At 38.3% G+C, this 25619-nt stretch overlaps 1 protein-coding gene across 6 annotated transcripts in view; it reads right to left on the bottom strand.

Moving 5' to 3' along the window:
- Positions 1–23225, bottom strand: part of AKAP9 (A-kinase anchoring protein 9) — a 107296-nt gene extending 84071 nt beyond the window's left edge. For 4 of the 6 annotated variants that reach the window (XM_085050695.1, XM_085050697.1, XM_085050698.1 and 1 more), the window contains exon 1: positions 22901–23224. In XM_085050695.1, the coding sequence (XP_084906821.1) occupies positions 22901–22948 (48 nt within the window). In that variant the 5' untranslated portion in view covers positions 22949–23224. Of the gene's footprint in view, positions 1–22900 lie in introns of all 6 variants that reach the window. The other 2 variants (XM_085050694.1, XM_085050696.1) reach the window with 1 other exon arrangement.
- Positions 23226–25619: the final 2394 nt, after the last annotated feature.

Here is a 25619-nt window from a genome sequence, read left to right as displayed (position 1 = left end):
TACTACTTTTCTAATTAGTTCAACTTCAGGATTTTTTAAAAATTATTTTTTAAACAGGTATCTTTTGTTATTTCACCAAAAATCTATTAAATCCAAAAATTCTAAACAGGAAAAAAAAGGAGAGTCTCCTTCTACTTCAATGTTTAAGAGAAAAAAACCCTAAAACAGCCAACCAACCAATCCACCACCCTCCAAACCCAACTAAACAAAGATTTAGCTTCACAAAAACAGGAAGAGTAAAGGTTCCAGTTGTCCCCTTAGGATATTACTACATTCTCCTAAAATTGTAAGTTTATCTCAATAGAATATTTTCAGTTTATTCAAAAGAAAAGCAGAATTTGTTCAAATGTCCCAATGACACAAAGCAGACAATCTGACTTCAAGCGTAACTACTGAGAGATTTTGCTTTTTTTGTTTTATTTTTAACTAATAAATGACATGTAGTGCCACTGGTCAAGAACTCTCTTCCCCAACTTGATTGAAACCTTCTGTAATGGAAAGTTAAGTTGGCTTTTTTAAAGCAGCTTTGCAGTCTTTATTTGTCTACAAAATTAGATGTGTAGCTCAAGGACAAATGAATTACTCCTTGTCTCTCCTCAAGTATTTTGCATATTTTAACTGAAGCATCTGGGTTTGCCAGATTTCCCTCCTTTCAAAATTAAGTTGTCGACTTTCACTTCTTCAGAATTAACAGACTAAAATCTAGCATGGCAGTTATAAGCAGATCCTATTTTTTTTTTCTGTTTAAAAACTGATGAAGGTGAGCACATATGAAAGCTAAATGCATGTGAAAATGAAAATGCTACATTTTTGTATTACACAAGTTCTCAACTGACAAATTCTGTATGAGCATCTAGGACTTTGGAAATAACTGCACTAGTAGTTGCATGCACAAATCTTAGCACTTTTTAGCCCACACATTTAAGTACACACAGAACTGTCTGGCTACTAATGAAACATAACTTCAAATTCATATTTTTAATCAAATTTTAAAAGCTAGAATGAGAGAAGCAGCACAGCCAAAAGATACTGCTGGCCAAACACATTCTGTGATGCTCACATCGAAACAGGGGAGTCTCAGATACCAAATTCCTTCTTATGAGCTAGGGTTGAGGATCTTTGTTCCAATGACAAGCAGGGAAAGTCCACCAGCAGTCATGGGAGCTGAGGAAAACAAATTCTTTAGAATTAAAACTTTCAATTAAAAAGAAAAATACTTCCAGATTTTGTATTTCTAGAAAAACAGATTCTTCAGGTATGAAAAACACATGAAACAAATACAGACTGATACGATGTCTTATACTGTCTTCCAGGCACACCAGCTTAATTAAGCCAGAACTAAGCCTGTGGAGAACTTAATGCTGCTTCCATCAGTTCTGAATCTGCAGCTTTGAAACAATTCAATATCAAGTTTCTCTTGAGTTACAAAAATTGCAAGCAAGAGCCAAGCACGTAAACACAGGAGGTACTCATGGAGCAGGAAGGATGCAAAGAAACAGAAGCTGAAGAACACTCAGAACAGGCCCTCTGCATTGATATGCCTCTGAGAACCAACAGAGAACAAGCACCTCACTCTGGGAGAGCACAGGGAAGACAGTCAGCCACGATCTAACTTAACAACACATTTGTAGCACATATGCAAACCAATCCAGAGCTTTTTTATCACTATTCACCTGTCTGTCAAGACATTGCCGCCAGCTTCTCCCATCATGCTGATAAGACCTTGCTTGGATCCTGCAAGCAGTACTGAGCCCTGGTAAAAAATTCACCTGTGTTTTTCAGTAGTGAAGAACAATCAATTCTGCTCTTTGACTCTCAGCTTTTGCATCTAAATTAACTAAAAACTTACAATTCCCAGCTCACAGGTTTTTGCAAGCCCTGCTTCTGGGCAAAAAAGCAATCCTCTTCGAAAAAGCCATGCTCACTTCACAGCATTTAAGAAAAAAAAAATTTGCCTGAAATATTTAGATCAAATATCTAGTGTATAATGAAAATGAGAATGAAAATATGTTTCCTTTCTTTTAATGCATAAAAAGGGGCAATAAAATTGTGCAGGAAGAATTACTTGTTTATTTCCAGATTTTCAGACGTGGCATTTACAACAGCTAATCAGCTTTCCACCAGTTTGAAAAATGGTAAATGGATATTAGCACCAGATTCTACCACAAGACATGCTGTCTCTTATAAACAGAAAAACATTTACTGAGAGTCTCCAGACTACAACAGAGCAGCATGCAGAATGATAATGTGTATACTTTTCAAAATAATTTCCCATGGTAAAAGAACAAGTGAATAGAAGAATTAAGGTATTTAGATGATATATGCATTTATCTAGCTATAACTAGAACTTCCTACTCATGAATCCCCAAGCAATATACTAGCACCAATTCCCACATCACAGACTGCCCCAAAATTACCAACCCCTGGCACAACATTATCTTCACTTTTAAATGCCGGTATCCTCCAACCAGCATAAAGTCAGAAATGTGGAGAAGAATCAATTGCTATTAGGAACTAAATACTCCTGAGACAGAAAGAAACTAACTTGCAGAGTGGAGAGGATTACTTGTGTAAACCATGTCAATTATGATAGTTAATGTACTGCTATAATTACAACATCATCATTATTTATTTATTCAGCTACCTTCAGCAAATTCTGACCTTTGGCACCTGTGCCAGTAATCTGGATTGTTGGGTTACACTGTCCATTGATTAGTTTCAGATATAATCTTACTGAACTATTTCTAGAGTAAAAGTCCACAGTAAAATAAAATTTGGCTCCAACAGAATGCAAAACTTAATCTCCTCTTAAGCACTTAAAATAAGATCTGAACAAAAGCTGTGACATTCAATCCCCGACTAAGTGATTAAATGACAATACTGAAAAAATCCCTGAAATCAATGGAGCTATATTTGTAAAGCATTGATATCTACATTTTTAGTTCACATGCTTAAAAGACTTTTTAGAAAAGAAACACATTAAGAACCATTTAAAACTGGATGCTCCTTTATGAACACCTGTTACTCCTTAACATTCTCAGATCTAAATGAGATCAGCCTCATTTTCAGAGGTATTACAGTAAACAAAAATTGGAATTGCTCAGTGCTTCCAAAAAACGATGTCAGAAAATAAGATAAAACAGTGTTTCCTGTAGTTACTGTTTAAAAAACAGCTTCTAATTCTTAAGCAATTCATAGGTATAGCACATCCTGTACAAGTATAGCTATACAGTCATAGTTCATGTGCACAAACATTATTAGATTCAAACTTCAACTTTCTAAAACCAAACACATCTCAAATTCAGTGCTATGCAGACACTTCTTACAGAAAGAGCAGAGTGTTGTTCATCTCTCACAGCTCCTCTCAAGTACAATACCCCTGGTTTCTTTTTTATTCATTTAAGGAAAAAGTATAAAAGGATGAGTCACAAACTTACAGACTGACAACAAAAAGGAGCTCCAGACAAGCTGCTACAAGCAAGTAATTACTCTTTTTTATTTTTACACAGTACAAAAAATGCATGAATGAAAAATATACATCATGATCTTGCATTTCTCAACTACTATAACTTCAAAAGATGTTCCAGACACTGCTTAAGTTTCAGATGAATGCGTCCCTCTCACAGATGAGGACTTATTCCTTATCAGAAGTTCTCAAACAGGCTGGTGTCCAGGGAGAAATGTTCTGTGCTGGACCAGGTCATATTCAGATCACTCATCCAGTGTAAGAAGACAAGGACTTCTGAATCTTCTGGTCTCTAGCTAAAAGCAATAGTTAGTGGCTGAAAGACAAATTGACAGCCCTATAATATTCTTTATATATAATTTGAATTATAAAATTGAATGCACCTTAAGCAAGTTCATGGACCCCAACAAACTGGAGGAAAGCCAGATACTGCAGAAGGAAGAACCACCATACAGAGAGACCTCAATATGCTGGAAGACTAAGCCAACAAGAACCGCGTGTGAGTTAATAAAAATAAACATCACATCCTGCCCCTGAGATGGAATTACCCCACATCACAGTAACAGCTGAGGATTGACTAGAGTGGTGTGTAGTTCTGCTGAAGAAGACCTGCAAGTTAACCTGGCAAGCTACCGCAGAGCAAGCAGCATGACCTGGCAGCAATGAAGAGAAACCATTAAAGTTTGAAATTACTCCCAATGCCTGCCACAGTAAAAAACTAAAATACCCATTTTGTGATTAAATACCTATGGTATGACTGAAAACCCCCATGCAATCCTGTTTTGTAGAACAGAATTTTATAACAATAATACCAATTGTTATTTGAGACTGCCTCACAGTACAGCAGAAAAGCCCCACTGATGCTAACAAACAAATCCTGACTTCAGTGCTTCAATGCAAATGTTTTATTTAAGTGCAGAAAGCATATTTTAAACTTTCTGTCTACCAGACTGATTGTCTCCACAGGAGCAGTATCTGCAACTGAGTGTCCTGAGGGTAAGAAAAAGTGAAATAGAATTTTTTGTCACCTGTTGCTTGAAACTTTGCACCAACACAAAAGGCACAAATTTGTCTCAGAAAGTTGTATTTATTCTGCATATACAGTGAATGCTACAGAGTCTGCTTTAAACTGCATCTGAATGCATAACATGCATTATGGCAAACTGTACTGTGTAAGTGGTAACTACAATATACCCTAGACTCAGCTGCAAGTACATAATAAGACTTGGATATATCATGAAACTCATGGTAGTTCATAAACAGGCCTGTGATAGAAAGGCTCGGGCTTTTCTAATGATATTGCTCCTAATCCCCATCACTGAATGATGATAAGGTATAAATTCTGAAACATTACTGAGAGTAAAAGTGAAACCAAAATATGGAGACTGAGACAGACTGCCATCTTGTCTTAAAAGGTGAAGGATTACTTTAACAATCACCTGCCCCAGTAATGATAGGGCAAGTAACCACTCCCCTTGACCACAGGTAAGCAATTATTCCTACAGAAGCTTTCAGTGACACAAAAAGAAAAAAAAGCAGAGCCCTGAGGCAGGATTTGTTTTGATAATTTATTAAGCACATATACATCCCAAGAAGTCTTGACCAGTGTGTTCTGTAAGGCAATAGTGACAAACTAAAAAGGCCAACCTGCGTTTGAAATTTTGACATGGTTCAGAAGTTGACATTTGCTGTGGTATAAGTTTATCCATCCCAGCTTTCCCTGGATAACCGAAAAAAACCACTGGCCATAATGTCTCTCTCACCCATGACCTGGTTTTATGGTTCCAATACACAGTACCAATTTTATGTTTCATAGCAGCAGGTAAGAGGCACTCAAAAGGGATAAGGAAGAGACGCTAGGAGACCGCAACGCTGAGATTCAGGCAGTAAATCTCACCCGGGCTGTTTACGACTAATTTGCTGTTAGGCCACCAAGTTTTGTTAAAAGCTTGACACACTGTCCCCTAAAGAGATATTCAACAGTTAACTGGTATTAGAGAAGAAAGTACTTTGTCACTTTTGTCATGAAGGTTGTCTTGGCAAAGCATTAACTCCTGAAGTGTAGGTAATTTTACAGTGCCTGCTTCTTCTAGGCTACTGATGTCTATACTAAGGAAAGGATAACTCAAATTAAGATGAATGAAAAACTATCAAATACAGAGGATAAACAGATGTCTTCCCAGTGAAGTCTACCGATTCTATTTTGCTAAGCAACAAATAAGAGAGAATCACAACTCTTTTCAAATCCTGAGATAAATACCTACAAAAAGAAGATAACTGAGCAAGCAACCTGCAAATACTTTAAACATATTATGTCACATAGCTGAAAATCCAAACTGTAAGTAAAGAATTAACGTTCTTTGCAAGTTTCAATCTTCTTAGCTGTTGAGCCAAACAGAGCTTTATGTTATTTGTTCCATTCAACAGATGCTGAATTTACTAAATGGGAAACATTAGGCTGAATGAACAAGAAATAATCACCCAGGAATGAGGTATTTCCAATCTACTGATTTTTATGTTGCATTCACAGTCTGATTTTTTCCAAACAGCTTGAATAAGACTTTAGAATGCCTCCCCTTATGGAGACTTAAGTGGCTCATAAGTATTAGTTGATGACAATAAGACTATGAAAATTTCCAAAGAAAAAATCCCATAGTCTCTTCCTAAATAAAAGCTAGAGAGTCTTTCAGCTTCTGAGACAGCCATTCCTTTGCAGTCCTCTGAAGAAAACCAATGGGATCACCACCAATTTACAATTATAGCTGAGGTATCATGAAGGACAACAAAGGATAATGAGAGGAACAGCACCTCAGGCAATTCTTTTTAGCAGTCTTTATCAAGTTAAGAGTACTGTTGGCAGTGCTAATTACCAGGGGCGCTGAACTGGAATGAACCCCGCCAGATGGCACTGTGAGCTGGAAAGCCTCAGAATTAGTGTGGTTCTGATCTGGTCTGCTCTTCCCCGTCCCAAGAGTTTAAATAGGAACAGATCTAGGAACAGCTAAGTTCATTAAAGCTGGGTTATTTTCTGGACAAGGAATGGAAGTTAAGTGTATGAAAATTCTCTCTAAGGTTACAGTGACTGACACAAGCACACCAAACGCACTTCAGTGCTGGACTGCTTGAAGAAAAGCAATGCCTCAAACTAACTTCTAAAAAATTGCTCAACAATTAGTCTTTAACTAAACTGCTTCCACGTAAGTTATTTATTGAGCCTATCTACTTTTTAATTTTACTCTTCTCATATTGAATGCTGTCTCTCTGCTGATCTAGAGGGTGAACAAGTTGTCTGATCCTCATTGGTACCGAATGTCCCCAAAGAGCAGAGCAAATAAGTGGACTGGGACAAGCTGTTAGTGACAAAAATGAGAGGGCCACAGAAGCTTGTTTCAATATTTTCAACATTCTAAAACTTTTTGAAACAATTTTTGGAGGGGAGGTGGGGAAGGAGGAAGACTTATCACAATGCAAATGAATGGATTCACAAACATGTTTAAAAATATGTTTCCTCCTCTACTCCCTAAGCCTTTCTAAAATAATCCAACTTGCCATAGCAGTAAATTCCAGGCCAGAGCTAAAATTTTGCCTAATAAATTTTAATAAAGGAGATTCAAATGTTTCAGATAATTTTAACTTCATAAAAGAATGAGGGAAGAAAGGTTTTACTACTTACTTTGCTCAACTGACAGTTTTTAATGAGTCATATGATGTTCTCCACTAATTCTTTGAACTAGAATACTTCACTGCTTTGCCGTGTCGTCCTTCACATCTCATAAAAGTCTTTTGAAAATTTGCACCCAGAGATGGGTTTGTATACTAATTCATTCTTTAAAACGCATTCTAATATTAGATTTAGATACTCTGAAAGCATTAGTTGCTCTCCATACAGTTACAGTCCTGTTCATTGGACTGTATGAACATGTTATCCCACAACCCTTTAGAGACAAAAGTATCAATATTTATCTTCAGGCGCTTTGCTGGGGTTTTATGGTATCCACAGAAGACTATGTGACACAGTCAGCTTCAGCTGTGACATCCATTTAAAGACAGTAAGCTCACAGAAGTGCAGGACCCTAAACAAGATGTAAATAGAGATGAGGTTCTATTAACTGAAACAGCTGCTGTTTCAAGATGTATGTAAGAGTCCATACTATGATTTTAGTATCAGTTTCCTATGAATGAGAACACAGGATGTGATATGTTTTGCTGACACAAACAAAAGACAGACTTTAGGAAGTGAACAGATAATTTGATCTCTGGTGATTTAAGTCAAGCTATCAAATGATCATATCTTAGTCACACTTAACAGCTGAACAGTAAGTGGTAGAGGCTATGACAGACAGAATAATAAATAAAATTTTTGAGCTCCAGAAGGAGACACGACCTTAACTGTCACAGTCTTGATGTATAACATGATACCTCTTCATCTTAATGAAAAGGTGCCAAAATTTAAAGTTGTCAGATACTGTGTTAGAACTAAAGGATAACTAATAAATCTAAGCCACTGGGGGCATGTAGTAAATCAAATTAGGTAGGGTACATATGATACATATGACACCAACCAAATGGAAGGTGGATTGCTGTGTATCTCTACTGGCCTAAGGCATACACAGCAATCACCACAAAACTTGTCTTCAATAAATCTGATCAGATGAAGATAAAGGTAAAACAAAAGCAAACAAACTAACAAACAAAAATGCCTGGGACTTGCAAAAGGTATGACATCTTAAAGCTTTTGGGACAGATTAAGTAACTGTGTACAAAATACACCTGGCAGAAAAATCATTAGAAGCCATAATTAGTACAATATTTCATAAAGATGAACTCTTCAGCAAGCCTCTGCATGGACATTTTTGTAAGGTTATAAAATTACAAATGTGGTTAAGATTTTAAGTACTTTTCTCCCACTCAATTCCTGATGAATTCAGCCTCATGAAACGAGTTATCTTCTGAAAGTAAAAGTGAGATACTGCCCTCTAGAACAGAAGGCAAAAATCACTTAAGAACCATACTTCATGAACTGTTCATAATTAATTATTTAAATAAACCATAAAGATGAATATACCACATACCACAAGAAATACAGAAAGAAGTAATGGACTTACACGGTTACCAAGCTTCAGTCAGGCTTATAGAAAAAATAAACTCCAAACATTTATTTTACAGCATAGTAGCAACATAGAGGCATTAGAACATTAATCTATTTAGAATTTCAATTTTTGGGAAGCAGCAGAGTCATCAGACATATGTCAGTATATTGCCTTCTGCATCACCAGAATTAACTCACTAACAATCTGAGCATTGCTTATGTAGTAACTTCAATTTATTTCTTCCTAAAGCAACTGGCTTAACACCTGTTAAACACCAACAAACATATAGCTGTGTCAGCTGTTGGACTAAATATAGTGAAATCAACAGCTGGAGACGTCTTTAATTAATCCCTCGGAGTTCTTACAGGATAACTATTTTAAGAAAACAACTGCAATACAGTAACACGGTTTAGCATTAAGCATGTTAATTCCACTATATTTAGGTCTTAGAAAATACTCAAGTCAAAAGAAATGTCTTCCAGGATAGGTACAGCCTAAAAGCAATGAAATTATGTCATTAAATACTTGAAGCAGTCAGGTGTTTAGTAAATTTCTGCTTAGTTCTGTAATTTTCTTCATATGCTGCCCTTCTTCCCCAAAAAATAACCTTAGGAAAACATTCCTGAGACTTTAGGGCAGTGAAAAAATGAGTTTATCTTTTCCTTGAGCCCAAACCAAGGCTAAATTTAAATCTAAGTTGAAAGATGAAAAGAGCCAAGTTCTGGTAAAAGAAAAAATATTTTCATGTCTCCTATGTGATATTTTTCTCCTCAATTACCAATTTCTTTGTATTAACTACACATAACTGCATTTTTATCACATTCTAGAATACAGACTTTAGTTCTCATTTTTAACAGGAATCTGAGAGGGGAAAAAGTTATATACCACACCGAACTTCACAGAGTACGCAGAACAAGCCTGGTATTCCAAATAGAAGTTCACAGGGTTGCTCTAAAAGCATTTTGAACTCTAGGAAAGAGTAGTCCTAAATACTTTATGGCCTTTTGACTATAATACCACTGAAACAACCTATTCTGACTTTGTGGCAGAACGTTCTTTATTATCAGCAAGTTTAAGGTTGCAAATCTGATTAATTTTTTTCAAGGAAACTTTAAACAACTTCTACTACCACAAAATAAGATTGATTGCTTAATGAGAACAAATGTTCTTCTTATTAGCTGGGCACAGAACGCTTTCATAATAGCAAAAAAATAGCTGCTTCTAAAAATTCCATGTCTAATTTCCCAATTAATATCAAAACCCATATAAAGTAATTAACACGATATTTAGACAATGAAATTTAAAATACTATATAAAAGTTTTCTTTAATTCAGAAACACACAAAATCACAACCTGTGGCCATCTGTGCCTGCCAGTTAGAAAACAACTCTAAAAATATGAAACTATGCCAAAGCAACAGTTGCCAGTAACTCCACACTGCGCTTGTCATCAAATTACTGGCAACCTGCAAGTTTATATCTAACACAGACACTTTATTCCCTTTATTAATTGTCTTACATGTTTAAAAGTTAAGGTTGACATTTTTCACTTTTACAAATATTGAACTATTAACATGAAAGTATAAAACCAGAAAATATAAAGCTTCAAGAAGGACAGTAATGATCCGCATGTTTCTAATGATGGTATCTTGAATACAAATGACTTACACTATATTTGATTTTGAGCATTACCAGACTCATTTATGTTTTTCCTTACATGCACTTTATGTAAGAAATAACTATAACCAAAATCTGTATGTTTTCATCTGGAGAAAAATCCCCAGAATAAATTTACTTTCACTTGTGTTATAGGATTCTGTGCATTACTTCGAGTGGATTCCTAGTAAAATACTTGAAACCCATTTTCCCCACACAACTACAGTTACATGGACATTATGGTACAAATTAAAAATGTGTTCTTCCCCAAACTAAGTAGATGAAGACAACACCTAAAAAGACAAGACTTATTTTAGGGAGTACAAAAAGAGTGAAACACTATCAAAAATTATCTTAATTGCTAGTCTTCTTACTGCATTACACCACAAAAAAGAAGTTTTTATATAATCCTTTTGTTGCAGAGATTAAACCAGCTACTCAAGATGTAGTATAGTACTGAACTACTGAATACATGCCTATTTATTTGTATTTTTTTAATCAGCTTTATATTGTGTCTAATCTGGAGTGGAGCTGTGAAATCAAGTATTTGAATGTGATTCTCCCAGCAAAAAGGAGTATTTTATTGCAGTTGCTTGGGAAGAATAAACTTGTATTGAACTATTTCCTCCATTCTCCAACCACCCTAATACATAGAGCAATGAAACAATTATATGGGGAGGAGGAGCAAGAGAGAGGTAAAAGAGGGCTCTGTTGGCTTCTAGCACCCCTTAATTTCTCAATCAGTGTTCGATCACATCAGCCCATTATCACCTGGGAGAACAGCTATGATGCTACCAAATAATATCCCTCAAGTTATTCTAACCTTGTTTCAGGTAAAACCCAAGAATATTACCTACCCACACTGACCACATTAGAAAAGCACAGTTTGGCTTAAAGAACTCATGACAACAAAATTTTTTCCAAAATTGGGATTGTAGGCAGAAATCAATTTTGGGGGTCCTCCTCCCGTTTCAGGATATGTGAGCAACAGTGCTGGCCACTGCTGAGAAATGCAGGATCCCTTCCTGACTTAAAGCTGGATCACACAGTATCACCTCTTTCCTTCAGTCACCAGCAGATTCTGTAGGCTACTTTTACAGCCCAGAAATGAAATGGAAGTTTAAAATTAATCCTTTCTGTCAATGGGAAAGCATGTCAACTTCCCTCTACCTCCTTTCATGCTGCTATGATGTCACGGGTTTTCTGCCAGCCTGTTCTTTCAGACTGTCAAAGTGTCTCTGATAAGAAGCCTCACACTTCAATTCATTAATCACACTCCCTCAGGCAGTATCATCTATGAGCATGCAGAAGGCAAACTCCCTCCAGTTCTGCAGGTCACTTACAAAACAACTGCACACCTGAGGAACTCCGCTTACCACCAGCTGGACTTTGCTTCAGCAATGTGAGCAGAGCAGTCCAGCTAATTTTCTGCCCACCTGGCAGACCACCTATCTAAAACCCCTATCTCCAATTTGGTTACAAACAGCCTGTAAGAGATCACATCAAATACCTTCCTAAAGTCAAGGTAAACAACATCCAACATTCTCTCCCCATCTACTAAGACACTCAGTTTATCATAGAGGACAATTAACTTGCCCTTGATAAATTCTGATCCCTCTCTTGGCCTTCATGTGCCTGAACATGGGCTGCAGGAGGATCTGCTCCATCATCTTCCCAGAGACTGCAGCCAGGCTGACCTTCCTATAGATCCCAATACTCCTTCACACCCTCCTTGAAGATGTTTGCTTTTTTCCCCCCTGCTTCAGTTGAAATCCCTAATGGCAATGACCTTTCAAAGAGGAGCAAGGAAATAGCCTTGTAACAATAGCACTCAGCTCCTGCAGGATGCTGGGATACATCCTACTCAGTCCCATAAACGTGTATACATCAAAACTGCTCAAGTGGCCCCCGCTTTCACCTTCTGTACAGTGGATAATACTTCAGTCTTCCAATTCTGCCATTAAACTCAGGGACTTCGGAAGCCCAAGGACAGTGTTTATCATTAAACAGGCAAAAAACCCCTTGAGTGTTGCTTCCACGTCCTTTTGTACCAGATTATTTTGAATTCTAAGCCTCTTCACCATGTTTTCCACCCACTTCAGTTTAGTACTGTCTGTGATCAACCACACATTCTTTCTGCTGGTAATAATGTAAATACTGAGTGACATAGGCTTTGTGAAAGATTCAATGACCACCTACTTTGAGGGTAAGCCGTTAAAACAAATAATGCTAAGTCCAATTTTCTATTCCTTTGTAACCATGAAATGATGATTGTACTTTAACCAAGTCTTTAGTTCGCTTATAAGATGATGTAAACAGTGTCAAAAATCTTTAACACTTTCAGCAAGTTCTGTCGGATGAGCCCCAGTTACCTAAAGGGAGTCTTCTATTAACACTTGTGCAGATCCCCAAGGACCTTAATGTTGACAACTCATTCAGAAAAGTCAGTTCTATTTAAAGAGCAATCTTTGTCAGTCTTTTGAGACTCCCTAATGAGCATATGCAGAGTCTTACTGATAACTGCAGGATAACTGCAGTCTTGGTTCCAGTGTATTATCAAGCATCAATGTACCTTCCAGGGGGCCAGGGTTGGGGATAATCAACTTTTCTCAAAAATCATGAATACCAATTAGGACCCTACAACAAAAATCCAGACATGTCTACAGAAAATCATAGTCAGGCAACTGCTACTTCCTGTGGGATCCTAATCAATACTTCATTCCAGCTCCCATAGTTCATTCTTCTACAACACACTGCAAATAGTCAATTGCAAATTCTAATCCGTTAACTTAAAAAAACTACCATTTCTAGGGCACAGGCCTTTTAAGATGCAACGATATTGCAACACATAAAAAATTGCATGGAGAGAATCTGTATCTGAAGAGGCTTTGTCCAGACTTCTCTATAGCTAATGCAGGGAAACTTAAATCACAGCAGCATTTGTCATTTGTGTTGATGCTGCAAGAAAGGGGCTGCAGCCCACTGCATGTTTGTCCTGATCAGCAGGCCTCCTGTGCTTCCCAACAATGCATGTTTTTCCTTCCTCCTGCACTGTAACATTTAGTCACTATATTAAATGAGGAAGAAGAGTTTATTGGCTGAAAAGGGATGAAGAAAGTATTTTTGGATGTTAAAAAAAAGCATAAACTAGATTTGAGTCTCTATGTACTGTTTACATTACCCTGATTCATGTAAATTTAACTTTTCCTCCTAAGAGGAAACCAATTTAGTTGCATTTACATAGAATACATTTACATTTTTCCTCTCCACACTGTGTCCTCTTTAGTAAAAGTGCAGCTATGACAGGGATATTTAAGGATCAAAAACTGAGAAAACTAAAACACAGCAGGTAGAGATAATATATAAAGGCACAGCAAGATCTGCAGAGTTGCATTTGTATCTAATTTCTCATTAATCAAGAAGTCTGAAAGAAAAATACACCTTTAGAATGAACAGACTATGTCTAAATAAGACTTTATTAACAACCAACATGAGACTTTAATATTTTTCAAGTTGACAAGTGCCAACTGCACAGAATCTGAGAGGCTACATCTTTGGCAACAAGACAATCAGCTTTTCACATACAGATCAACAGTTTAAATTCAGTTCCAGCTAAGCAGGAGCTGATAACATTCCTTGTTAATAAACACAAGTGATGTGATGATTTCCATCCAGTTGTCAATGCAATCTTTTCAGGAATATTGTGTTGAGTTTTCAAAAGTAGTCTGGAAAATTTCAATACATTTTTAAGAGATTATTCATAGGAATTTTGGCCACCTTTGTCCTTCAACTCTGTATACAAACAGAACAAAACTTAAATTTTCATTTTAAGAAATGTTTGTGGGTTTGATTTTTTAAAAATAAATTGCAAATACTTTAGAACAAGTTAAACTCAGTTGCACGTCATCATTTTCCCACCTTGTTTATAGCACTTGTACATTAATTCCTACCATGTGGCACGTCTGGCACCGAATGGACAGAGTGAGAATAAAGCCCACCAACTGCAGCTTGTGAAAGACAGCTCTGCAATGAGCAGAGCAGACATAAGGGAAGAACCAACTGCATGAATTTCATGCTCAGTGTGCAAGGCTTGACAGGCTTGTACTATTTTGACAGGCTTTTATTACTTTTTACACGCTGCTGAATCGTGAGAAAAGCAAACTCACAGAGACACTGATTCTGCAGTTTTGTGAGCAGTCTTGTCTGTGGAGTTTTGTTGGGTTTTTTAAAGAAAGCTAAACTGAATGCCAGAAATATATTCCAAATAATGAAGAAAATCTAAAACATCCATCTTAAGAAGACTTGCATCAGGACGTCCCTCATTTCTTTTAATGCAGCAAACTAGCACAGCATACAACTGAACATACCAAGACAGGGTTTTCTTATCATTGTTAAGGAGCATTACCTGTTATAGTAAGTAATTTCTCCTATACACCTTCTAATTGAAAATATATATTCTCAATATTTATTTGCATATATGTATCTGCAAATATATGGGTTTTATGTTAAATTGGCTACCTCCCTTAGACAATCTGAAAGGATTTAGGAATACTCAAATATTTTCCCCTTGTTTTGTGGTTGTACATTGGAGGTTTCTTCACAGAGAAGAGTTTAACGACAAGTAGAAAGGTCAGCAAACAAAACCAGGATTAAGGGATAACGTCTTCTATCAAATCACAGCCTACCACTGAAGTCAGATTTAAATAAACTGTTATGCAATTTACTCTGCTTATTCTCTGGAACACCTATTTTATCAATATTTGCACAGAAACACATTCAGTCCCCTAATCCCATCTACTCCATCTCTTCTACTCCAACAATCTTCTTGGGTCTTTTGTCTGCTATCATAGTGTTATAGACATGCTGCAATTTTGCCATGGCAGTACAGTTTTCATCAAATCTCCTTTCCTCTGAAAATGTCACAAAAATGGTATATAATCTCTTTACCATTACTATCTCCCATTGCCAAGAATTTTAAATTTTTTTCGTGTTTTGAGATTTAGAAGCATAGTCCAATAGACCACCTCTTCTTTGTTCTGCCATGATTATACAACTTTGTGTTGTTACAACAGCGATTCGATCGCTCCCTCACTACCCCAAACTTAGTGTTTGGTATCTACAGTCTCACATTCTTTTGCCCAGCTGACAGCTGTTGCATTTGTTCTGTCTGGAAGTTTGCTGAGGCTCATGTTTAGAAGAGGAGGGAAGCAGGAGAACTGATTCTATACTTCCAAGAGACTACAAATTCTAAGAAATCTGAACACTTTTATTAATTCTTCTGCCTTTTCTCCACCGGTTGTAGAAAAGGTAGTTATAATATAAAAGGTTGGCTTCTCAAGAAATCATGTGAAAATAAAGATCAGCGTTTCCTTCAATAAAGAGGAACACCAGAACCATCAACACAATAGGGTGTGCCAACTCTCTGCAGTTAACAAGTGTCTCATCATCATAATTTTCAAGATCTATTTACTTTATGTTTCAACATAGCATTAAAAGACTGCAATTATCAACTGTGTTTTGTTAAACTGTAGTACATTTATCATTCCAAATTCAAAGTAACATGTTAGCTTGTATGATTAGTAACAAGATTATTTTGAAACAAATCTATAGGAATCCTTGAGATCCTCCACGGGGCAGATATTTAAGACAGAGCTTTCAGACCCTAAATTAGGACTCGAAACAATTGTGTTACTAGTATATAATCATGTTACAATGTAACGTAGTTCAACAAAGTCAGATCTACTTCAGCAACTTTTTCCTTTTTTCTTCGTTTTCATCACATTTTTCACTATTCCAAACTCTTAAGGTGCTTGAGTAACCATATATTGTTTTGCAGTTAAAACCTTTGTATATTAATATTTAAAAACACCTAACTGACTGGTTGTTTCCTGTCAGCAAAAAAATACAGGATTTTCTGGCAACACCTACATATGCCAAAAAGTCCAATTCCCTTGAAGTATCAGATACACTTTACTGAAAGTTCTTTAGAATGAATTTGTGGTAGTGACCAAACTTATTTCCAAGTAACTATCAACAAATAAACTTGTCTAGATTCTGCTTAACAGGGAAACAAATGTTGCAGTGATCTCTTTTGCTATTGCAACATGCATACTAAGAAAATAAGTAGTTGGAAAGAACACAATAGAAATGAGGGGGAGACGAGTGCTAATATGGAGGAAGTCTTGAAAGTAGGCAAAGAGCAACTTTGTGCTTTCTTTTTTGTAATTCCTTCTCCTTACACAAGGAACAAGAAAACAATTTAAATTGCATTTTTACAATGCCACTTGCTTTCGCAGAGCTACTAACAATATTGTGTTGACTTATTTCTCTATTTTTATGAAATTCACTGGCATTTTGAACTAAAGAACAATTCTCTCTGAACTGGCAAACGAACAAAGATTATTTTGAAGTGATATTTCTCTGCATTCTCAGAAGAAAGCAAGTATAAATTTAACCTCATTCTACCTTGCACCACTATTGCAGTGAGCTACTTTAAAGACTTGAACAAAAGGGTATATTGATAAAAACACCTAAACCAATAATCAAGTCCTGTATCAAAAACAAGAGCAGATCTCTGGAATGAGGGAAATGGAGATCAAAACAACAATATGAAAAAAACCCACACTTGGAAACAGGAACACTTCTAGTAGTTTCAATTTAAAAGATATTTGAAAATCCAGATTTCAATTCAAGTATCTTTTAAATTTTTTTTTTACAAATATCCAATAGAGTCCACAAAAAATCTGAACACGAGAAAACACTTAAATTTTCTTTTTATTTTTTCAAAGCAAAAAAAGAACACTAAGTAAACTGTAAAGAGCTGGTAGTCCTAATATCCTCAAAAGAAAAATTTAATTCATCATACCAATTATTCCACTACTAGTAACATGATGTCTTGAAAATCATTTCACAATTTCCATTTGATCTTTCATCCAAGCTTATGTACCACCCCAGTAGCAATCAATTATCTAGACAGAATATAATAACATCTCAAATGTATATACATCTTTTTTTCTACAATACAACACAGGTATGTACTGTTTTGAATAAAAATAAATGCATGCACAACAAGCTCACACTTTGTTTCTTTCTCACCCCTACTCAATTTCTGCCCTATCTTATTTTACTTAAAAAGTTTTAAAACCACATGGTTTCTCTCCATGAGCAACGTTCAGTCCTTTTATCTGTGATTTTCTCTGCAAGACAAAGTAAGCTTTTAAGCTTACTCATGTTCATAATGAAAATATACACATGCAATTCCACATACATCATATTATTTGCATTTAAAATTCACAGAGATGCAAAGGAGAGTAGATTGAAGCCTGTAAGAGAAAAGAAGCCAAACCCCCAAGTTCAGAAGGCCCTAGAAAAGGAAATAGCTTAGCAATACAATAAAGGAATGCCTAGGAGCTAGATACAGATTTCTGAGGATCTTCATGTGCAAGAAAAGGGGCTCCTCCAAATAAACTGTTCTTCATAGTATTTTTTCATAGTTTCAGAGTACTCTCAAGCCAAAGCTTTCCCACACCTTTCCAAAAAATTTGAGTGATCCAGTTGCTTCTTCTCTTGTCCCTTAATACATATCAGTGTCTTCAGATATAGACAAAGCACTACTGTCATTCTGTGGACTTCTAACTCAAAAAGTTTCTTCTGTCCATAATTTATGAAGAGTGACCACGATGACTAGGGCTTTATGATGAAACCAGCACTTTGTGATATGGCAAATATGACTTCTTTTAGGAGAAAAGCAGAGTAGGAAAAGGCAGACTGAAAAGTAAATTCTTCCTTCCATAATTCTGTTTACTTTTGCTCAAGTTATTTGAGGCAGACAGAATAAACAAAATGAACAGTCTATACTTGAATGCAAAAGATGATGTGTTAGTAGCCCAGTTCTTTAATGACATGTAAATTTTAAATCTGTTTAATTTGACTGACCCTGAAATTAGCTTAGTTGGTTGGAGCATGGTGCTGATAACATCAAGACTGTGGGTTCAATCCCTGTATGTGACTCTTTCAAGTCACTTAAGAGTTGGACTTGATGATCCTTGTAGGTCCCTTTCAATTCAGAATATTCTGTGAACTGTGACTTCTGCGATGAAAAACTCTTAATAACCAGTGATATACTGCCTTTTTTCCTCTTCAGGTAAATTACAGGGAGTTTTAAAGGACTGTGTTTTACACACAATCTGTACTTTGAGTTCTTCTAGGGGATTTAAATTAGAGCTTTAATCACTGAGACACATAACTACTCCATGCTTTGCTTGAGTGTTTCATTTTTAAAAACTCCAACATACCAACACCTTTCCTTGAATTCCAAAACTACTCAGTCCAAAGAGGCCAGATGTGAGTGAATAAAATATTTTTCTCCCCTCAAAAGAGTAGGAAAGACATAACAGTGCAAACAGCAAACATTCCCAGACTCTTAGACAATGCTATTTGAATAATACATATAATTTTCATCTTCAGCCATCTGAAATATTTACATGCATGACCAGATGACAAAATATGCAATTATTTCTTTTGACTATTCAATTTGTGAAGATAACTTGCCAAATTAGTTATACAGCCTGTAATACTTGTCCACTGAGAGCCATTAGTCCTTCCCCAACCAACACCTTCCAACAGTTCCATCAGCTCAGTGATTTTCTGGTATAGATCAAAAGCAGTAACAGCCTTTCTCTGTTCTCAGGTGTTTAAATCAACTCACTAATTTCTTGAGATTCCCCAACAATTACAAAGTTTCTTAGAACTCTGCAATGGTGTATTACAAACATGCATAAAAGCTTTGAAAAACAAGGCATTAAATTATGTATTTCTAACTTTAGATCTGAAATTCTTTCCCTTGTTCACCCTTCCCACAGCAAAAAAACAAGCTAAGGAGTGCCCTTTCCTCAATAGATATTTAAACACATATTTAAATACTTCGTAAATAAAATTTCAGTACTGTAAAATGGAGCATTCATAAAACTTGCTATTGGTAGCTTCATCTCAATTTTGCCAGTTATAATAGCGGTGCCTTTCATGTGTGCACAAAAATTATTTTTATAAATTTCAAAAGCTTTACACCAAATTACCCTCAGCCGCTTTCTGACAAGGGAATCCAATCACTGGTATTTTTATTCTGAAGATAGCAAACTACTCTCTGTAGTTTTGAAAGTTGATCGAAATAGTGCCACATCCTGATAAGACAAGCCTGCTACTAAGCTGCTAAATGAATACATGAAATTAAAATATCCAACCCAACTACCATAAATAGTACCCTCCTTAATGTTAGATGAGATTTCCAAGCAAACTGATGCACACAGGAATCCACACGTAGAACGCCATATCAAGACCTTCAACCACCATCCTCTGTAGTAGTTTTTAAGACCAGATACATAATCACTATCTCAGGCCATCAACAATATTCCAGAATTTCCTCAGCAAGACACAAAACATATCTGCTGGATTTCTAATGTCAGTGTGTTTTAGGGCACTGATCAACCTAATAGCATGCATCTTCATTTCTACTGCTGGAACATAGCTTCTCCCTTCCACTTTCCATCACAGTCAGCACTGTTTGCCTTACCTGGCCTTTCTAACAAACATTGTTCTTGCTCCACCATAATGACATCATGAGATAAGATAAAGAAAGGACCTGTTTGGGGAGAAGAGAGCTCCACACAGGAGCTGAAAGATCATTTCAATGGAAGGGAGACAGACAATTACAGAGGCTGGGTTAATATTCAGCAGATTTACCTTGTGGCAAAAGAAAATGAATGACTACAGGTCTGGGAAAAGGAGCATGTAATTTACTGGTTTTAACTTTGTGACTCCCTTGCCTTTCCAGGCTTGTAACAGACAGAACAACATGTGGTGCAAATGCATCATAATACAGACTTGGTGTAGTCTCCAAAAATCAGCAGGTACACATGAATCATGGTGAGCATCCATCAAGACCTTTTTATTCCATTTTTCAAATTATGTACTGGCAAAGGCTGTATGTTCACACTGAGACCCATTCTACCAAGCTTCAGTACACTTAGCATCACTCAATCAAGGTAAAATTCACAGTGCAGCTTCTCATTTCCAGTAACAATAAAGGAGGACTCAGAAGAAAATTCAGTTGCAGAAAATCCACTTTTAATACACTTCTCTGTAAAAGATCCATGTGGGGGGACAGCGTCTTAGGAAGATGCCAAGAAAAAGTTCCTCTGCAGATAAATTCACTTAAAAACAAACTCCACACTTGCCTACTTGATATTATGCTCAGAAAACAACCAAATGGTTGAACAAGAAAGTCCATACGGTTTAATATGCACACACTGAGATTTGGCAGTACCTACTTTACAAGAAAAAAAACCAACCCAAACCAAACAAGAAACCAAGTCTCAATTGTGAGTAACTCCACAGTCAGCAATATAACAGCCACCTCCAGGGCACCCACTAGGCTCTTTTACCAGACTTCCAACTACCTACATTCATCCTGCAGTTTATGGAACATCATATTTATACTTAAAATTTGTAATTGCAGGTGGATGGTTTAAGGTATCTGCAGTACAGCAATACCTGCCCTTTTTGGCACAGTAACAACACATAAACACATTTTCTCAGCTGTTTTATTTAAATAACTCTCAGCTCAAAAGTTTTCTGGATGCTTATTGCTGTGGTTTGCAGAAAATATTCATCGGAGCCATGCAATTTTTGGAGATGCACTGGTTTGCTACTGTGAATGTGTTTGAAAAAGAGAAAAGAAGCTGCAGGAGCAACTCTTGCTTCCATTCTCTGCTAACACAATTTCTTCTTTTCTGCCTTTATCAGTGATATTTGTCACTGAAAGATTGTGACCTAATCTCCACTGTTCAACACATTTAACCATACCATTCACATGTAAAAAAGGGGTAAATCCTACACAGAACACTAATGAAAAATCTGAAGAAACTCAAACTGCTTTTATAGTCCCTTTTCACATAAACCAGTATAGCTTCAGAGTGATAATGACTTAAATCACAGGGGACGTTTAAAAGCATAAAATACTAAAGTCTTCAGGCAAATACTTACTTAGAAGAACATAATTAGGTTTTAGACAGAAAAGACTAGAACAATAGTGAAAGTTATGACAGGACTCTTAAAATACAAAATAAATTAGTAAAGTGTACATGCCATTTCTCAAAGTATGAAGGAAGCCACAGAATTCCTGATTGAGTCCTGGTTTTTTGTTTGATTTTCAGTAATTGTCATTAATTTTCTGTGCTAATCCCAGGCCAACAAGGGCAGAAAAATCTAAATTCTCTTGATAAACTCTTTATTGTGATTTATAATATTGGCAAATCTACTCCAACCATTTTCTCTGTGAACTACTTTCTAATTTTTTGCAAAAAGAATTAGCCAATCTGTGACAAAATGTACTGCCACCAGGACCTAATTTGTCCCAGTGCATTTTATGAGTACTACATAATGTTGTGCAAACACCACTCTTGCACTAAGCATTTAAGGAACAGGTTTTCCTGTACAAACATACAACTTCATCTAGGAGAGTTTCCAAATGGATATTTTGAACCCAAACTGAAACACACAGTTAGGAAGTTTTTTACTAATACAGCAAAATACCTATTCAATACTTTGCAGATGAACTGTCTCTTTTCCATAGTCCACATAAATAATACAGTGATGTTTCATAGTTTCGTCTTTAGCTTGTCTTTGTTTTGCCTGTACTATTAGCTCCTGCCAAGTTACATACGTATCTTTAGTATGAATGACTTGACTAACTTCGGAACTCTTATCATTTAGCTATGACTACAGGAAGGAAATAGATGATACCTAACGCCAAAACATTAATTTTATCTAAATGCCATTAATTAGCTTATCTCATTGACCACACCAAAGCTTTCTTTGAAGTAAAGAAGAGGTCCTCCTAAAGTGTAGTCTGGTGCGCTGCCCAGAAGGTGAAATGCTGTGCAGCCGGTGCGTACTGAGCCATGCTTAGAGTAAAATGATAAGCTCCCCGATTAACCCTTGGGTAAGCCCGCAGAGCAGCGTCTGAGCGGCCCGGCAGCCCCGAGGCGGTGCCGCCTGAGCAGCTCTGCGGGGCTGCCGGCGCGCTCGGCGGGTCCCGCGGGTGACTCACGGCACTGCCAGCCCGCCACTACGGGCACCGCACCGCACCGCTGGAGGCATCGCTAATCCTCCGCCTCCTAAGGCTCTCGCACGGCATTAGTTCCACACTCAGGGACAGCTGTCGGTTTCATAAACTTCCTTAAGGTTCACAGGGTTTCCCAGGCTTATGAGGTAAACGGGATTCGCGCCTCGGCTGCGAAGGGTAAGGAGGTTAACAATCCTCCTCCTCCTCCCCTTCCTCCTGGGCTCTTCCTCCGCCCGGCGCCGCAGCGGGCGCTGTCCGGGCTGTCACCGTCCGACCCCGTGACGGGCACCTGTGGCGTGCCAGCTGTCGGGGCCGGTGTCGCCGGGCATTGGCACCCACCGCCCGGCCGGGAGCGCCGCCCGGCCCCGCGGCGGGCGGGGGAGCGCGGGGCGGGCGGCACAAAGCGCCTCCTCCGCCCGCGGCTTTGTTCGCGGCGGGGCCCCGCGCCAAGCCCCTGCCGCAGCCCCGCTCCGCCGCCGCACCGCGCGGCTCGGCCCGGCCCCGCTGACAACCCTCCGCCGCCCTCGCCCCGCTGTCTCCCCGCCGCGCCACCGCCTCCTCCTCCTACCTTGGCTTTCCCAGCCTCCAGCTTCTTCAGCCGCTCCTCGTCCTCCATGGCGTCTGTGCGGGAGAGCAGGGTGTTACCGGCAGCAGGAGGAGGGGCTCGCCCCGCGCCCTCCCCTCAGCCGGGGCGCACACGCTCGCTCTCCGGTCCTGTCCCGTCCCGTCCCGCCTCACAGCGACGACAGCTGCAGCGGCGGGGCCACCGGCGCCGCCATCTTCAGCTCCACGTAAACACGCGGCCGGGGAAAGTGACGTGTGGCCGCCCGCTCCTCCTCCAGCCGCCGCCAGCTCCTCCTCCCCGAGCCCCGGCCGCTCCCGGCGCCTCTGCCCGCCGGTGGCCCCCGCCCGCCCGGTGCCGCCGAGACGCCAGAGCCGCCCCCGGGGGACCGGGTTTGGCCCCTGCAGGGCAGCGGCGGCGCCGGGGTCAGCGGGCTGGGGCAGGGCCGGCGGGCAGGGCCGGCGGACACACCCCCTGCACACACCCCCGCGCCGTGCGGGCTGAGGCGGGGGGCTCCCGCTGCCCACAAAAGAACGGCACCGCCGAGGCGCCTGGCGCTTGCTGGACTGCGGCACGGGGCTCTGGACGGGCAGCACCCGAGTTCTGCTGCCCCGCCAATCCCGTGTCTCTGGCTACAAGGCTAATTCTGACAGTTCTGATGTTCCAGCTGTTGTCTGCCCCTGCACGCGGCTAACTCAGTTGCAGGGATGCTACAGCTCGATCTAAAACTTGGCAATACAACGACCTTCCCGAGAGCATGCCGCAAACTGTGTAAAGATGACAACAAAGGATGCGCAGCCCCCCGTTAAAATTACTTACCATGCACTCGTCGTGCCAGACGGGCTGGAAGAAATGTGTTGAAAGCACAATGGGGAATATGGCACGTGGCAGTTAAATGCTCATACAATTTCTATACCTCAGCAAATACAAAGCAATATTCTGAGATCATTTAATAGTCTGAATGTGTGCCTTGAAAGGGTAATAGCAATTTGTATCACGTGGTCCTATTGTGCTTTTTCTTTCAGTTCCCCCTGAGGTGGGTTCCGTTTGTGGTGGAGCGATGGATGGCACAGGCTTGCACACAAAGGAAGGAAAAAGGCTTCCCAGCAACGTGTACCAGCCGCAATGTGAACGGATTCCTTATTCTTCATTTGGAATCATGCTGCTGCTTTACTAAATGCAAAATTCAAAATCTTTCTGAATTAACTTAGATCTCAGCTTTGCTGATCTTTTGAACATGGTTTCTTTAGTATACCTTCTTTCCTTGTTTGAATTTTCCGGCTAAGACTGGGTACGCCCAAACAAACAAACAAACAAATACAAAAGGAAACATTATTTGCACGGTATTACTGACCAGGAACAAGTTTGAAAAAAAAAAAATTAGGTGTCCTAGCAACAGAATGCCACACCCATGTTACTACCGAAGTAAATTAAATCTACAGTTTGACACTTTAAAGGATTTTCCATTCCTCCTCCACATTACATTTTATGGAAAAGTCTGAAATAATTTGTTAATAGGTACAGGTAATGTTAATTCCTGTGTATACAAAACAATGTTCTCAATCTTTAGCCAAAAAGGAATGTAGGCAATTTATGTCCAAAGAAAACACCATCCATCATAGGGAATGACAAATGTCTGCATTATCTGTTGTTTCATATTTGAAGCAAGCCATATGTTTCAGTTAAAGTTCTCAGATTTTGCCATTTCATTACGGAAAAATCATGTTATAGAGGAAAGCAGCAGATGAAAATGAGAAGAATTAATTAAAGATGAAAAAATTTATAGGAATATAAAATTGAGTTAGTTTCTTAAAAATATATTCCTTAGTCAGTAAAATAAAGTACCTCCTCAAAGCCTGCACAAATAGTTGTTTTTCCCAGCAACTACAAAGATCCCTGAGGGAAAAATAAAACACCTTTTCTGTGCCAGTGACATTCCTCTTGACTGTTAGAGGCCACTGTTGTAGAAGTAGCTATCAGATGTCAGTAAAATCTCACACACATGACACTTTGATAATAATTTCTTCATTGGTAAATATCCTGTTTCAAAGACAATTACAAACTTCCCGAATCCTATAATTAAATGCGCTCTTGAGTTAATGCTAAGAATTGATGGGCCTAATTTTCCATTTACTTACAGACTTATATCGAGGTAATTCTAGTGGATTGTAGCTTAACACCTAATTCATGACTATGAAAGTCATGAAAACTATACTGACAAACTATAACAGAATACTGTGGAAATTACTACTACATAGAATATACCAGGGAATAATATTTCTATATCCTCTCAACATTGGAAGAACAGGACTTTCTCTCACCAAATCCATACAGTGTGATTTCCTACTTCAGCTATTTTAATTCTTATTTTATCATTCATGCAGGGCAAGCTGACTGGAATTCATAACTTGGTTAGCTAATTAAACTTTCAGCTACAGAAGGGCATTAATCTTGTTTGCTTAATTCTCTGAATTTACTAATAATGTTCACTTTCCCAAGAATGTAAGAAGGTGCTGAATAGTCAAGCTAATAACTGCTTTAAAAATTTATGAACTTTCTATCACTCATTGAATTCACATAAGTCGTACATGTAAACTGCTTTTGATGGCATATGCCAAGTGAACCAGATTGCTAAGGTAAGAAAAACAGATCAGACATTCTCCAAAACAGGAACAAATAGTGTTTTGGCCTAGTCTAATTTTTATTTATAATTAAATGTATTATT

The sequence above is a fragment of the Lichenostomus cassidix genome, chromosome 2 (assembly GCF_008360975.1).
Source record: "Lichenostomus cassidix isolate B80296 chromosome 2, HeHo_3.0, whole genome shotgun sequence".
NCBI classification, from domain to species: Eukaryota; Metazoa; Chordata; class Aves; order Passeriformes; family Meliphagidae; genus Lichenostomus; species Lichenostomus cassidix.
This window is presented reverse-complemented; position numbering and strand designations above follow the sequence as displayed.